A 17,994-nucleotide genomic window follows, 5' to 3' on the forward strand; every position below is an offset into this window, starting at 1 on the left:
GCTATTCCCTTTCTCCATGCTGTGTGTTAGGGCATGTGTGGAGCTGGGGATACCTTCTCTGGCACAAGGCAAGGCCTTGCCCCATCTCGCCATGACCGCAGAACAAGGTGGGGTCGTTACCGCAGTAACAGCTTCTGACCTCTGATCCCCCTCTGGTGCTACGAGCGCCACAGCGATCCGGTACTTACAGGCGAACAGCAGCCCCGTGATAACATAATGTGTTCCCTGAGAGGAGAAACGAGAGTGAGGTGAAGAAAAGAGATGAGAGGAGCAATGAACATGGAGACATCATCAATCAGCACAGCGGTGAGAAGTGAAAGACATATATTTTTTATTTAACTAGGCAAATGAGTTCAGAACAAATTCTTATTTATAATGACAGCCTAGGAACAGTGGGTTAACTGCCTTGTTCAGGGGCAGAACGACAGATTTTTACCTTGTCAGCTCGGGGATTCAATCCAGCAACCTTTCGGTTACTGGCCCAACCCTCTAACCACTAGGCTACCTGCCACCCTTGAGAGATAGGCTGGAGAGAGGGGAGAGCGAGAGAAAGTGATAGGGGGAGAGATAGCTAGGAGAGAGAGCGAGAGAATGACAGAGAGAGACCTGACAAGAACACCCAGACAAAAAGGGAGGGAGTGGACTCTAAATATCATACTGACGAAGAGCCAAATGTTCTCCAAGGCCATAGAACCAAGACAAAGTCCATTAGTTGTGAGAGAGAAGAGAGTGAGGTCCTGCTCACACTGCTGTGGTACTATTCATCACCATCACAGTACTCAAACTCACACGGAGAGAGATCTGCTGGGGGGAGAGACGGAGCGAGAGATAGGGGGGAGAGAAAGAAAGAGAGAGATATGGGGGAGAGAGAGATATAGGGGGGGGGGAGATACAGGGGGAGAGAGAGATAAGGGGGAAGAAACAGGGAGAGACAGACCCGGGCTCTGTCAGACCTGGGTCCTGACAGTAAATCTCAGTAAGACAAAAATAATGGTCCAGTTGCCAGGACAACAAATACAAATTCCATCTAGACACTGTTGTCCTACAGCACACAAACTATATATACCTCAGCCTAAACATCAGCATCACAGGTAACTTCCACAAAGCTGTGAACGAGCTGAGACATACTAATTAGGATCTGGCTAAAGATACTTGAATCAGTTATAGAATCCATTGCCCTTTATGGTTGTGAGGTCTTGGATCCGCTCACCAACCAAGAATTCATAAAATGGGACAATCACCAAATTGAGACTGCATGCAGAATTCTGGCAGAATACCTGACCACTGTGACTGACCCAAACTTAAGGAAAGCTTTGACTATGTACAGACTCAGTGAGCATAGCCTTGCTATTGAGAAAGGCCGCCGTAGGCAGACCTGGCTCTCAAGAGAAGACAGGCTATGTGCACACTGCCCACATAATGAGGTAGAAGCTGAACTGCACTTCCTAACCTCCTGCCAAATGTATGACCATATTAGAGACATATTTCCCTCAGATTACACACAACCACAAATAATTAAAAACAAACCACATTTTGATCAACTCCCTTATCTATTTGGTGAAATACCACCGTGTGCCATCACAGCAGCAAGATGTGTGCCCTGCTGACACAAGAAAAGGGCAACCAGTGAAGAACAAACACCATTGTAAATACAACCCATATTTATGTTTATTTATTTTCCCTTTTGTACTTTAACTATTTGCACATCTTTACAACACTGTATATAGACATAATATGACATTTGAAATGTCTTTATTCTTTTGGAAATTCTGTGAGTGTAATATTTACTGTTCATTTTTGTTGTTTATTTCACTTTTGTTTAGTATCTATTTCACTTGCTTTGGCAATGTTAACATATGTTTCCCATGCCAATAAAGCCCTTAGAGAGATAGAGGGGGAGAGATAGAGAGAGGGGACGGAGAGAGAGCGGAAAAGTTGAACAACTGAACAACTCTACATCAGCCAGCCAGCCAGCCAGCCAGCCAGCCAACTCTGGTCTCAAGTGAGGGAAGAATGTAAAAGGCAAACAGACAGGAACAAAAAGATGATAAAAGAAGAGAGAAATGATGAAAGCCGAGCTGTGCGCCAGGCTGTGATATGCGATCTCCGTAGCCCCTCTCGTAAAGTGATGGCTCATACTTCTCACACAGTTCTAGTACACATACACAGCGCCCAACTCAGCCAGGCCCCAGCCAGGACTCAGCCAGGCCCCAAACAGGACTCAGCCAGGGCCCAGCCAGGACTCAGCCAGGGCCCAGCCAGGACTCAGCCAGGCCCCAGCCAGGACTCAGCCAGGCCCCAGCCAGACCTCAGCCAGACCTCAGCCAGGCCCCAGCCAGGCCTCAGCCAGGCCCCAGCCAGGCCCCAAACAGGACTCAGCCAGGCCCCAGCCAGGCCCCAGCCAGGACTCAGCCAGGCCCCAGCCAGGACTCAGCCAGGCCCCAGCCAGGCCCCAAACAGGACTCAGCCAGGCCCCAGCCAGGACTCAGCCAGACTTCAGCCAGGCCCCAGCCAGGATAGCTGATGACAGATGCAGTGGGAGAGATAGCTAGCTACAGCTCTCTGGTCTTGGCTGCCACTCCGCTTTCTGACACAGATCTGCTTTGGCTCATTTTTATGATGAAAAAGTTAGTGTCCACTCCAGCAGAGGGACTGTTTATTAATATGACTCATCCAATAGTCCCAGACTGTGGAGAAGCTGAGGGACTGTTTATTAATATGACTCATCCAATAGTCCCAGACTGTGGAGAAGCTGAGGGACTGTTTATTAATATGACTCATCCAATAGTCCCAGACTGTGGAGAAGCTGAGGGACTGTTTATTAATATGACTCATCCAATAGTCCCAGACTGTGGAGAAGCTTAGGGATATAACGTAGCAGTTTTAGTTGGCAAACCCAAATGGACTCCTTCAAAACGGCGGTAACAATTCAATATAAAACAGTATTGGAATCTTTCACAGTATCAGCCAACAGCCATCTGGCCTAATGAAGTTGTGGAAATGCTGTTCTATTCTATAGCTCTGAAACTCACCTGCACAGTGGCTTTTTTCTCTGTCTGGCTGACGTTGCTGGCACATACATGAGGATACCACCTCAGGACGTATGTAGTGGAGTCCTTATAGGTTTCTGGAACACAGAAGGTGGATACAGTGTTATGATGCTATAGAACAAGGTCAGATAGGGCTGAAGGTGGATACAGTGTTATGATGCTATAGAACAAGGTCAGATAGGGCTGAAGGTGGATACAGTGTTATGATGCTATAGAACAAGGTCAGATAGGGCTGAAGGTGGATACAGTGTTATGATGCTATAGAACAAGGTCAGATAGGGCTGAAGGTGTTATGATGCTATAGAACAAGGTCAGATAGGGCTGAAGGTGGATACAGTGTTATGATGCTATAGAACAAGGTCAGATAGGGCTGAAGGTGGATACAGTGTTATGATGCTATAGAACAAGGTCAGATAGGGCTGAAGGTGTTATGATGCTATAGAACAAGGTCAGATAGGGCTGATGGGGGATACATTGTTATGATGCTATAGAACAAGGTCAGATAGGGCTGAAGAGAAACATATTGACAGTTGTATTGCTAACACTATTAGCACGTCACCGGAGCGCTTTGGCCTTCAACCACACACTCTTCTCCTGTATCCAGGCAACATCACATCTTTCACCAGATGCATCTCTACATCATCTCCAGGTTGACTACAGTGAACCCCAGATGAGCCTCTCTCTCCCTCTCTTTCTCTCTCCCTCTTCTTTCTCTTTCTACCCCCCCTTCTTCTTTCACCAGATCCATCTCTCCATGAACTCTAGGTTGAACCCCAGACGAACGTTCTCTCTCTCTTTCTCTTACTTTCCTTCGCTCTCTATCTCTGTCTGTCTGTCTGTCTGTCTGTCTGTCTGTCTGTCTGTCTGTCTGTCTGTCTGTCTGTCTCTCTCTCTCTGTCACACACTCACACACACACATACATCTGCTCCCGGTTATGTTCCCATATTGATGTTATTAAATCTGTCCTCGTGCTCCTCTCATTCTCTCTCAGGCGGATTTACGGAGCACAATGTCAGCTCCATCGCCGTTACCTCGCCAAACACACTATTTTAAGACTTTGCTTACGGAGCATATTTGAAATGGGCTTTGTGAGAAATGGTGTTTATTGGAAACACTGAAAGACGAACAAGCACACAGCAATGTATCTGGCTGTGGACTGTAGTCTGTGTACAGTGAGGAGAGTTTGGGGTTTCTCTGGCTGGCTCCTCACTCCTTTACTGCGAGTCTGTTTACTCAGCTGCTACAGTATGTGGTGTCTCTATTCTAAAGAAACAAATAGTTGTTGTACCAGCACATATGACTGTTATATCAACATATGAGTATTATATCAACATATGACTGTTATATCATCATATGACTGTTATATCATCATATGAGTATTATATCAACACATGACCGTTATAACAATATGAGTATTATATCAACATATGACTGTTATATCAACATATGACTGTTATATCATCATATGACTGTTATATCATCATATGAGTATTATATCAACATATGACTGTTATATCAACATATGAGTATTATATCAACATATGACTGTTATATCATCATATGAGTATTATATCAACATATGACTGTTATATCATCATATGACTGTTATATCATCATATGAGTATTATATCAACATATGACTGTTATATCATCATATGATTATTATATCAACATATGAGTATTATATCAACATATGACTGTTATATCAACATATGACTGTTATATCAACATATGAGTATTATATCAACACATGACTGTTATAACAATATGAGTATTATATCAACATATGACTGTTATATCAACATATGACTGTTATATCAACATATGACTGTTATATCAACATATGAGTATTATATCAACACATGACTGTTATAACAATATGAGTATTATATCAACATATGACTGTTATATCAACATATGACTGTTATATCATCATATGACTGTTAAATCAACACATGACTGTTATATCAACATATGAGTATTATATCAACATATGACTGTTATATCAACACATGACTGTTATATCAACATATGAGTATTATATCAACACATGACTGTTATAACAATATGAGTATTATATCAACACATGACTGTTATATCAATATATGAGTATTATATCAACATATGACTGTTATATCAACATATGAGTATTATATCAACACATGACTGTTATAACAATATATGAGTATTATATCAACACATGACTGTTATATCAATATATGAGTATTATATCAACATATGACTGTTATATGAACATATGAGTATTATATCAACACATGACTGTTATATCAACATATGAGTATTATATGAACATATGACTGTTATATCAACATATGAGTATTATATCAACACATGACTGTTATATCAACATATGAGTATTATATCAACACATGACTGTTATAACAATATATGAGTATTATATCAACACATGACTGTTATAACAATATATGAGTATTACAGCAACACTGAAGATAGGTTAACTGACAACGTCACGTAAACGATGTGCACGCTTCAATGGGCAGAAGTCTGTGAGTTGTTATGGTTCTGGATGGCCAGATGGCTAGCAACAATGACATAAACTGCCATGTGGGGAATCCTAAATTACTCGCTAGTTTTACGTTGTTCTTGATACCATGTCTTGTTTTGAGGTGTTTTGGCTGATTTCATGTCTACGCTAATATGGCAACAAAAAAAAAATGCTAGCTAGCTAACCAACAACTGTAACAATGTATTTGAGAGACAACAAGTGCTCAATGTGCAAATGAAATGTATGTTTTCAATAAACATTGGAGACTAAATATAGTGTACATGTTGTCAACAATCTAAGCCAACCTCATCTGTTTTGACCCATGACCAGCCTTCCCATGACCCCTGCTATGGGATTCTTGTGGCTGTATTATCCAACGAGGAGAGGAAGAGTAGAGATGTGACATCGTGCCTCTGTCTTTTTTTTGTGTCTTTCTTTTTTGTACAACTTGCCTTGGTGTCGTCTCTTCCAGAAGACCTTAACCTGCAGCTGGTTGTTGTGGTAGTGAGGGGCAGCGGCTTCCAAGCGAAGGTTTTGGGGAGACGAAGGGTTGACCAGGTGCGGGGCAGCAGGGTTGACCAGGTGGGGGGCGGAAGGGAGCTCGTTGGAGAACTGACCTTTAGTCTGCTCAGGACCAAGTGGGGCAGGTAAAGATGACAAACCTGAGAGAGAGAGAGAGAGAGAGAGAGAGAGATACAGTACCAGTCAAAAGTTTGGACACACCTACTCATTCAAGGATTTTTCATTATTTTTACTATTTTCTACATTGTAGAATAATAGTGAAGACATCAAACTATGAAATAAACACATATGGAATCATGTAGTAACCAAAAAAAGTGTTAAACAAATCAAAATATATTTTATATTTGAGATTCTTCAAAGTAGCCACCCTTTGCCTTGATGACAGCTTTGCACACTATGGGCATTCTCTCAACCAGCTTCACCTGGAATGCTTTTCCAACAGTCTTGTTGGAAGTGCTGAACACTTGATTTAGATGTACTTGATTTAGTTACACATTTCAAATATGTACTGTCCAGAGATATTTTACCCCTGATCTTGATAAAAAAAAAAGACCATATCAGACCATTTTCTTTAAAGACAGTTGTATTTAATTGATAACATTAGTTGAAAACAAATTAAATAATAGGAGTAGGCTACACCATCAACATTTAGTTTTCCATTGATACATGTCAGGTAAATTGCCACAGTAGATTTACTGTGGTAAACAAGGAATTACTTTATTTCAGTTGTAAGGAATGATCGTCAAATAGATAAATCACCCGTAGTCTGATCATGAAGTAGGACGAAGTTGTTCCGATGACAATACCAACCAGAGGGTGAAATAGTCTTGGCTGCAATCAAGAATATAAGAACCTCGACGTCCACGTTAGGGAGCGGTAAATCTCTGGCCAATGTTGGTTGCAATTGAGATCAGCTGTGTGAGGTATTTTAGGGCATGTCGATGTTTTAACGAGAGATCAGATGGCAATAATCTGGCAGCTTTCGATGGTTGCAATTGGCCCACTGTATTTTCCTTCTGTCCCCTACTGTACAAGTAAAGAACCATTCCTCAGCACAGAGGGTCAACCGCTTTTCTATAAATATCTTTGCTGCCTGAACTGCCATTCAAAGAGCCTTACTGCCAGGATAAAGCATAAGGCATGCATATTCATTAAGTAGGATTTTTACAATCGAAGTTGTGTTTTAAAGGCCACATGAGGGGAAAACCAGGTGCTGATAACGAGGGGAACACCCACTGGCATAACACACCCCCCCGCAAGGAATGTGGGTCCCCAACTCCCCTCAAAAAATAAAAATACTTTCAAGCCTGGAAATGCCCATGTTCAAAGCAAAGGATCTCTCCAAAAAAGTGTTTAGAATTCTAATAACTGACAATACTGGATATTAACTGGAAAATTATCTTATGTAGCCCAATGTGACTTTAAATAATATTTATCTCAAAACTGTAATTCCTAAAATATGTTTCCAGAGATTTGGTCAACTCTGTCAGATTTGTCTAAAATCTTAAATTAATCAGGAATGTTTTTATTTGGAATTTCTTTTCCATATTTTACAAATGTTTGCATTTAACCTTTATTTTTAGAGAGCAAAAATAGGTCTGTTTTGAGACTCTGTTGTCAACTCCGTCACTGATGGAGTCAATATTTTTTTTGATAATATTAATCAAAAATATTTTAAGATCTATGGGATAATGTTTGCTTTGTAAATGTTCTTTTATGTTCTAAATCTAGAAAAACATGCCAAAATGCTAATGAATTTAATAGTGCTATAAATGTTAGAATTAAACAATCAAGGCCATTAAACACAGGTAACCTAGCGGGTTAAGAGCATTGGGACAGTAACCGAAAGGTTGCTTGTTCGAAATCCCAGAGCCGGCAAGGTGGAAAAGTCTGCTGTATTGCCCTTGAGCAAGGCAGTTAACCCAGTGTGGATGTTGATTAAGGCAGCGCCCCGCACCTCTCTGATTCAGAGGGATCGGGTTAAATGCTGAAGACACATTTCAGTTGAATGCATTCTGTCATACACCTGACTAGGCATCTCCTTTCTCCGTTGGACAATGTGTCTGACCGAGTTGACATCAATCCAGTTGGTTGCATTTTATGATATACACTCTATATTTTTTTTATTACGAGGTTATTCCTTTACATGGTAGGATATTATGTGAGATTGTCCCGTCTTTCAAGAATCCCTGAGCTCTAAAACAGCAACCTTTTCTCTCAGCCTCATGGCAAAATGTGTAAAATAGTATGATATTAGTTATAATACTGCATATTTTGGGGGGTTAAAGGGGGGGCCTTGCTCAGACTTTGCAGGGGGCCCCATGAAACTGAGCTACACCACTGGGAACACCAGTTTAAGACGTATAAAGAATAAGCTGCCTTACAGGAAAAATGATAATAATTGGGCCATAGGAAAATAACATGCATGTTTTAGTTACTTTATTAAAAATGGATTGGGCTCGCTCGCAGTATAACTAAGCCTGCCATTAATAGTCCATGTAGGACTGACCAAAGTCAACAGGAAGCTGTGAGGGTTCCACAAAGCCCCCATGGTGTGTGTGTGTGTGTGTGTGTGTGTGTGTGTGTGTGTGTGTGTGTGTGTGTGTGTGTGTGTGTGTGTGTGTGTGTGTGTGTGTGTGTCTGAAAATGCTTTTGCCAGAATTGTGGGGAAGATTTATGTAACCTAGTAACCTAATAAAGGACAGAAACCACCAGTGGAAAAATAACACAGAATGTGGTGGATACTGGTGTGTGTGTGTGTTTGTGTGTGCACCCACCTAAAAGGTCAGGTTAAAGGTTAAATGGTACTCTCTAGGAGGGATCCCCACAACCGTTGGGATGTCGATTAGCTCTGATCAACAGGACTGAATCAAGGCTTCTGAGGGAGAGGGTCATGTCTTTCAGCCTGGCCCCCAGAGGGAAGCAGCCAGGTCAGGATAATATCTTTCATCCTGGCCCCCAGGGGGAGGCAGCCAGGTCAGGATAATGTCTTTCAGCCTGGCCCCCAGAGGGAAGCAGCCAGGTCAGGATAATATCTTTCATCCTGGCCCCCAGGGGGAGGCAGCCAGGTCAGGATAATGTCTTTCATCCTGGCCCCCAGAGGGAAGCAGCCAGGTCACGATAATGTCTTTGAGTAGTTTGAGTAGTAAAGGCGAGTAGTTTACCTGTAGTTTGAGAGGTAAAGGCGAGTAGTTTACCTGTATTTTGAGAGGTAAAGGCGAGTAGTTTACCTGTATTTTGAGAGGTAAAGGTGAGTAGTTTACCTGTAGTTTCAGTGGTAAAGGTGAGTAGTTTACCTGTAGTTTCAGTGGTAAAGGTGAGTAGTTTACCTGTAGTTTTAGTGGTAAAGGTGAGCTGGGCACGGCCACTCTTCAGGCGTTTCTGTCCCCAGTAGGAGATGGCCTGGACCTGGATCAGGTAAGAGGTACCTGGCAGCAGACCTTGGAGATCCATCTCACACACAGCCTGACAGAGACACAGATAATACACAGACACAACATGGTCATTACAGTCACAGCACCATATAAATCCTTTTCAATTACTAGAGGGACTATGTTATCAACCCTCAAAGTTCCATAATGGAGCCAGAATGGCAGCCACCATGGTCAGGAAGAAATCCCAAACTATTCTAATTGGAATGAATGGCAGCCACCATGGTCAGGAAGAAATCCCAAACTATTCTAATTGGAGTGAATGGCAGCCACCATGGTCAGGAAGAAATCCCAAACTATTCTAATTGAAGTGAATGGCAGCCACCATGGTCAGGAAGAAATCCCAAACTATTCTAATTGGAATGAATGGCAGCCACCATGGTCAGGAAGAAATCCCAAACTATTCTAATTGGAATGAATGGCAGCCACCATGGTCAGGAAGAAATCCCAAACTATTCTAATTGGAGTGAATGGCAGCCACCATGGTCAGGAAGAAATCCCAAACTATTCTAATTGGAATGAATGCAGCCACCATGGTCAGGAAGAAATCCCAAACTATTCTAATTGGAGTGAATGCAGCCACCATGGTCAGGAAGAAATCCCAAACTATTCTAATTGGAATGAATGCAGCCACCATGGTCAGGAAGAAATCCCAAACTATTCTAATTGGAGTGAATGGCAGCCACCATGGTCAGGAAGAAATCCCAAACTATTCTAATTGAAGTGAATGGCAGCCACCATGGTCAGGAAGAAATCCCAAACTATTCTAATTGGAGTGAATGGCAGCCACCATGGTCAGGAAGAAATCCCAAACTATTCTAATTGGAATGAATGCAGCCACCATGGTCAGGAAGAAATCCCAAACTATTCTAATTGAAGTGAATGGCAGCCACCATGGTCAGGAAGAAATCCCAAACTATTCTAATTGAAGTGAATGGCAGCCACCATGGTCAGGAAGAAATCCCAAACTATTCTAATTGGAATGAACGGCAGCCACCATGGTCAGGAAGAAATCCCAAACTATTCTAATTGGAGTGAACGGCAGCCGCCATGGTCAGGAAGAAATCCCAAACTATTCTAATTGGAATGAATGGCAGCCGCCATGGTCAGGAAGAAATCCCAAACTATTCTAATTGGAATGAACGGCAGCCACCATGGTCAGGAAGAAATCCCAAACTATTCTAATTGGAGTGAACGGCAGCCGCCATGGTCAGGAAGAAATCCCAAACTATTCTAATTGGAGTGAACGGCAGCCGCCATGGTCAGGAAGAAATCCCAAACTATTCTAATTGGAATGAATGCAGCCACCATGGTCAGGAAGAAATCCCAAACTATTCTAATTGGAGTGAATGGCAGCCACCATGGTCAGGAAGAAATCCCAAACTATTCTAATTGGAATGAATGCAGCCACCATGGTCAGGAAGAAATCCCAAACTATTCTAATTGGAGTGAATGGCAGCCACCATGGTCAGGAAGAAATCCCAAACTATTCTAATTGAAGTGAATGGCAGCCACCATGGTCAGGAAGAAATCCCAAACTATTCTAATTGAAGTGAATGGCAGCCACCATGGTCAGGAAGAAATACCAAACTATTCTAATTGGAGTGAACGGCAGTCACCATGGTCAGGAAGAAATCCCAAACTATTCTAATTGGAGTGAATGGCAGCCACCATGGTCAGGAAGAAATCCCAAACTATTCTAATTGGAGTGAATGGCAGCCACCATGGTCAGGAAGAAATCCCAAACTATTCTAATTGGAGTGAATGGCAGCCACCATGGTCAGGAAGAAATCCCAAACTATTCTAATTGGAATGAATGGCAGCCACCATGGTCAGGAAGAAATCCCAAACTATTCTAATTGGAGTGAACGGCAGCCGCCATGGTCAGGAAGAAATCCCAAACTATTCTAATTGGAATGAATGGCAGCCGCCATGGTCAGGAAGAAATCCCAAACTATTCTAATTGGAGTGAATGGCAGTAGAGGCATAGGTGATACATTTTCTGTTTTTACTTATTTATACAGGATCATAAAAGTAAGGCATGTCATAGTACAGGAATTGTCACCTTAAAATATTGTCCTATAATTATTAGAAATACAATTCATACAGGTTTTATACACATTTTCTGTATAATTAGCATCTAAAATACATTGAACAAAAATATAAATGCAACATGCAAGAAAATTTTTTTTTTTACTGAGTTACAGTTCAAATAAGGAAATCAGTCAATTGTAATAAATTTTTTAGGCCCTAATCTATGGATTTCACATGACTGGGAATACAAAATGCATCTGTTGGTCACAGAAACCTTTAAAAAAAAAGTTAGGGGAGTGGATCAGACAACTAGTCAGTATCTGGTGTGACCACCATTTGCCTCATGCAGCGTGACACATCTCCTTCACAAAGAGTTGATCAGGATGTTGATTGTGGCCTGTGGAATGTTGTCCCACTCCTCTTCAATGGCTGTGAGATGTAGCTCGATATTGGTGGCAACTGGAACATGCTGTCGTACACGTCGATCCAGAGCATCCCAAACATGCTCAATGGGTGGGATGTCTAGTGAGTATGCAGGCCATGGAATAACTGAGACATTTTCAGCTTCCAGGAATTGTGTACAGATCCTTGTGACATGAGGCCGTGCATTATCATGCTGAAACAGCGTGCCAGTGGCAATCGAAGGTGAGCCAAACTGTAGTCCGGTCGAGACCCTGGTGAGTACGAGCATGCAGATGAGCTTCCCTGAGACGGTTTCTGACAGTTTCTGCAGAAATTCCTCGGTTGTGCAAACCCACAGTTTCATCAGCTGTCTGGGTGGCTGGTCTCAGACGATGCCACAGGTGAAGAAGCTGGATGTGGAGGTCCTGGGCTGGCTTGGTTACACGTGGTCTGCATTTTTGTGAGGCCGGTTGGACGTACAGCCAAATTCTCTAAAACGCTGTTGGAGGTGGGTTATGGTAGAGAAATGAACATTCAATTATCTGGCAAAAGCTCTGGTAAACATTCCTGCAGTCGGCATGTCAACTGCACGCTCCCTCAAAACTTGAGACATCTGTGGCATTGTGTTGTGTCACAAACCTGCACATTTTAGTGGCCTTTTATTGTCCCCAGCACAAGGTGCACCTGTGTAATGATCATGCTGTTTAATCACGCTTCTTGATATGCGCCACCTGTCAGGTGGATGGGTTATCTTGGCAAAGGAGGAATGCTCACTAACAGGGATGTATAAACAAAATCGTGCACAACATTTTTGAGAAATATGCTTTTTTGTGCATATTGAACATTTCTGGGATCTTTTATTTCAGCTCATGAAACATGGGACCAACACGTTACATGTTGCGTTTACATACAGTGTTGGTCCCATGTGATGAACAGACATGAACTGAGACATTCAAGGCTGTCATCTTTTCAAACGAATTCTTCCCCATAAACTCACGTCTAGCCAAAGCACTGATGACACAAAACCTACATCAATCTAAAGGCCATGAATTGTTCTTAGAAAGCACAGGTACATGTTACTACAGCAGTAACGTTATATGAATAACCTTACGGTGGTGCAACCCTATTCAGTCAGCTCATATACCATGGATGATGAAAAGGGAGGAAGTTGTTTAACAGTATTGGAAACAGAACCGTGACTGGAACCAATCGTAGGTCTCCACTCGACACAGTTCCAAAACGCTGCCAGTAAGTCTTTAATGTGCCCAGTCTGACTGATGAAGGCTAGCCAGGTATGGAACAACGGCTGGTAGATGAGAATAACCTTTACAAAGGGTCAGATAAACTCTGTCTGCTTCTCATGACAGGCATCTTTTATCAAGAGAGGTACATCCATCATCTGTGGACTGTTTTGGCCAGTTTAAAATTATTCAGACATACTACCGCTCTGAGTGACAGCTAGAAGAGATCTTTGACTCTATCATCCTGATTGATCATCTCCACACACACACACACACACACACACACACACACACACGTGCACACACACACACGCACGCACACACACACACACACGAACACACGAACACACAACACACACACACACACACACACACACACACACACACACACACCCGAACACTCACACACCCACACACACACACACACACACACACACACACAGAGAGAGAGAGAGCTGTTTTCCATTATGTGTTTGAGTGACAGCACATCAACATAAGATTTAAAGTGTTCCTGACTGCTCATTTACCCTGCCTCATAGGTAGACACAACATGATAGATAACAAGAGATACTAATGCAACACTAGGAGTTAAAAGCGTTCTTCTCTTAGGTTCCCTTCTGTGACGTGTACGGTCAAAGTGGGGTTGAGTATTTCCATAGCCTTATCACAGGAGGTTGGTGGCACCTTAATTGGGGAGGACGGGCTCGTGGTAAAGGCTGGAGCGGAATCGGTGGAATGGTATCAAACACATGGTTTCTATGTGTTTGATGCAATTCCATTTGCTCCGTTCCAGACATTATTATGAGCCGTTCTCCTCTCAGCCAAAACATACACTACTATAGCCGTGTGTGTGTGTGTGTGTGTGTGTGTGTGTGTGTGTGTGTGTGTGTGTGTGTGTGTGTGTGTGTGTGTGTGTGTGTGTGTGTGTGTGTGTGTGTGTGTGTGTGGTGTGTGTGTGTTCACGTGTGCACTCGTGTGCGTGGAAAAATGCTGGGGGATTGTGATTTGTGTTGGTCTGTATACTACAGCCTTGGACATGTTCTGATCTGCCATTACTAGAAGCTGTCTACCTCTGCATACAGAGACGGTATACCTCTGCATACAGAAACGGTATACCTCTGCATACAGAAACGGTATACCTCTGCATACAGAAACGGTATACCTCTGCAACAGAGTCTGTATACTACAGCCTTGGACATGTTCTGATCTGCCATTACTAGAAGCTGTCTACCTCTGCATACAGAGACGGTATACCTCTGCATACAGAAACGGTATACCTCTGCATACAGAAACGGTATACCTCTGCAACAGAGTCTGTATACTACAGCCTTGGACATGTTCTGATCTGCCATTACTAGAAGCTGTCTACCTCTGCATACAGAGACGGTATACCTCTGCAACAGAGTCTGTATACTACAGCCTTGGACATGTTCTGATCTGCCATTACTAGAAGCTGTCTACCTCTGCATACAGAGACGGTATACCTCTGCATACAGCGACAAATGGACTCTTAACTTCAGAGAAAACAAGAGGAGAAAGACAGGGTGGAGGGAATCTGCAGTCTGGTGTATATAAGTGGGCCTACAGTGTGAGAGGGATGAAATGTATAACTAACTATGTGAAGGAAATGTGTTCCTATCACTATGGGAGGGGTGTGCGTTCCTATCACTATGGGAGGGGTGTGTGTTCCTATCACTATGGGAGGGGGGTGCGTTCCTATCACTATGGGAGGGGTGTGTGTTCCTATCACTATGGGAGGGGTGTGTGTTCCTATCACTATGGGAGGGGGGTGTGTTCCTATCACTATGGGAGGGGTGTGTGTTCCTATCACTATGGGAGGGGGGTGTGTTCCTATCACTATGGGAGGGGTGTGCGTTCCTATCACTATGGGAGGGGTGTGTGTTCCTATCACTATGGGAGGGGGGTGCGTTCCTATCACTATGGGAGGGGTGTGTGTTCCTATCACTATGGGAGGGGTGTGTGTTCCTATCACTATGGGAGGGGTGTGTGTTCCTATCACTATGGGAGGGGGGTGTGTTCCTATCACTATGGGAGGGGTGTGTGTTCCTATCACTATGGGAGGGGTGTGTGTTCCTATCACTATGGGAGGGGTGTGTGTTCCTATCACTATGGGAGGGGGGTGTGTTCCTGTCACTATGGGAGGGGTGTGTGTTCCTATCACTATGGGAGGGGGGTGTGTTCCTATCACTATGGGAGGGGGTGTGTTCCTATCACTATGGGAGGGGGGTGTGTTCCTATCACTATGGGAGGAGGGTGTGTTCCTATCACTATGGGAGGGGGTGTGTTGCTATCACTATGGGAGGGGGGTGTGTTCCAATCACTATGGGAGGGGTGTGTGTTCCTATCACTATGGGAGGGGGGTGCGTTCCTATCACTATGGGAGGGGGGTGCGTTCCTATCACTATGGGAGGGGGGTGCGTTCCTATCACTATGGGAGGGGGGTGCGTTCCTATCACTATGGGAGGGGGTGTGTTCCTATCACTATGGGAGGGGGGTGTGTTCCTATCACTATGGGAGGGGTGTGTGTTCCTATCACTATGGGAGGGGGGTGCGTTCCTATCACTATGGGAGGGGGTGTGTTCCTATCACTATGGGAGGGGGGTGTGTTCCTATCACTATGGGAGGGGTGTGTGTTCCTATCACTATGGGAGGGGTGTGTGTTCCTATCACTATGGGAGGGGTGTGTGTTCCTATCACTATGGGAGGGGGGTGTGTTCCTATCACTATGGGAGGGGTGTGTGTTCCTATCACTATGGGAGGGGTGTGTGTTCCTATCACTATGGGAGGGGTGTGTGTTCCTATCACTATGGGAGGGGGGTGTGTTCCTGTCACTATGGGAGGGGTGTGTGTTCCTATCACTATGGGAGGGGGTGTGTTCCTATCACTATGGGAGGGGGGTGTGTTCCTATCACTATGGGAGGAGGGTGTGTTCCTATCACTATGGGAGGGGGTGTGTTGCTATCACTATGGGAGGGGGGTGTGTTCCAATCACTATGGGAGGGGTGTGTGTTCCTATCACTATGGGAGGGGGGTGCGTTCCTATCACTATGGGAGGGGGGTGCGTTCCTATCACTATGGGAGGGGGGTGCGTTCCTATCACTATGGGAGGGGGGTGCGTTCCTATCACTATGGGAGGGGGTGTGTTCCTATCACTATGGGAGGGGGGTGTGTTCCTATCACTATGGGAGGGGTGTGTGTTCCTATCACTATGGGAGGGGGTGTGTTCCTATCACTATGGGAGGGGGGTGTGTTCCTATCACTATGGGAGGGGGGTGCGTTCCTATCACTATGGGAGGAGGGTGTGTTCCTATCACTATGGGAGGGGGGTGCGTTCCTATCACTATGGGAGGGGGGTGCGTTCCTATCACTATGGGAGGGGGGTGCGTTCCTATCACTATGGGAGGGGGGTGCGTTCCTATCACTATGGGAGGGGGTGTGTTCCTATCACTATGGGAGGGGGGTGCGTTCCTATCACTATGGGAGGGGGGTGCGTTCCTATCACTATGGGAGGGGGGTGCGTTCCTATCACTATGGGAGGGGGGTGTGTTCCTATCACTATGGGAGGGGGTGTGTTCCTATCACTATGGGAAGGGGGTGTGTTCCTATCACTATGGGAAGGGGGTGTGTTCCTATCACTATGGGAGGGGGGTGTGTTCCGATCACTATGGGAGGGGGGTGTGTTCCTATCACTATGGGAGGGGGGTGTGTTCCTATCACTATGGGAGGGGGGTGTGTTCCTGTCACTATGGGAGGGGTGTGTGTTCCTATCACTATGGGAGGGGTGTGTGTAGAAGGGTATGGCTGCATGCATATGTGTGTATGCGAACATGTATGTGAGTGTATGTGTGTGCATGTGTTTGTGTGTGTGTTTGTGTGTATGTGTGTGTGTGTGCATGTGTTTGTGTGTTTGTGTGTGTTTGTGTGTGTGTGTGCGCGTGTGCGCGTGTGCGTGTGCGCGTGCGCGTGTGTGTGTGCAGCTGGGTGGGAACACGTTGTTATGGATCTCGTTGTAAAAATTCAAGCCCATGTCTCAGAGCAGGGCTGGACAGCCGTCCTCATCAGGAGAAAGGATCAAAGGCATTATGACTGTTTAAATGGCCCATTCCTTTATTACCCTGTCAGACCGACCGAGGCCACGGCTTCATACTTCCTGTACAGTGGGCTGGACCAACATAAAGGATTTCCATTGACCGCCATAGACATTAGTTAATGACCGTTATAAACTGGGTGGTTCGAGCCTTGAATGCTAATTGGCTGACAACCATGGTATATCAGACTGTATACCACGGGTATGATAAAACTTATTTTTACTGTTCTAATTATGTTGGTAACCAGTTTATAATAGCAATAAGGCACCTCAGGGGTTTGTGGTATATGGCCAATATACCACAGCTAAGGGCTGTATCCAGACACGGTGCTTTGGGTCGTGTCTAAGAACAGCCCTTAGCCGTGGTATATCGGCCATATACCACACCTCCTTTGGCCTCATTGCTTAATTAAGTACTGCCAATGTCCGTGAAATGGTCCTCCACGCCTTTTCCCACAACGACTGGCTGGTTTTGTCATGTGATTTATGTTAAACACAGACCCAAAGCGCAACAGCCTTGACAAAGTCCCAGTCATATTGCTCAGTTAGCACTATGACACAGTGTGTGTGTGTGTGTGTGTGTGTGGTGTGTGTGTGTGTGTGTGTGTGTGCTTGGTAGCTAAATTAAATGTGTATATTTACGGTTACTTAATAAAAGGGCAAAATTGAGGTCAACAC

At 44.2% G+C, this 17,994-nt stretch overlaps 1 protein-coding gene across 1 annotated transcript in view; it reads right to left on the minus strand.

Moving 5' to 3' along the window:
• anos1b (anosmin 1b) overlaps positions 1-17,994 on the minus strand; it is a 147,968-nt gene that overhangs the window by 4,866 nt on the left and 125,108 nt on the right. The window contains exons 9-12 of the mRNA XM_082957076.1: positions 9,430-9,565; positions 6,031-6,240; positions 3,033-3,127; positions 54-225 (exon numbers count right to left, since the gene is read on the minus strand). Of these exons, the coding sequence (XP_082813202.1) occupies positions 54-225; positions 3,033-3,127; positions 6,031-6,240; positions 9,430-9,565 (613 nt within the window). The remainder of the gene's footprint in view (positions 1-53; positions 226-3,032; positions 3,128-6,030; positions 6,241-9,429; positions 9,566-17,994) is intronic.

Source organism: Salmo salar, chromosome 10 (genome assembly GCF_965601325.2).
Source record: "Salmo salar chromosome 10, fSalSal1, whole genome shotgun sequence".
Taxonomy (NCBI): Eukaryota; Metazoa; Chordata; class Actinopteri; order Salmoniformes; family Salmonidae; genus Salmo; species Salmo salar.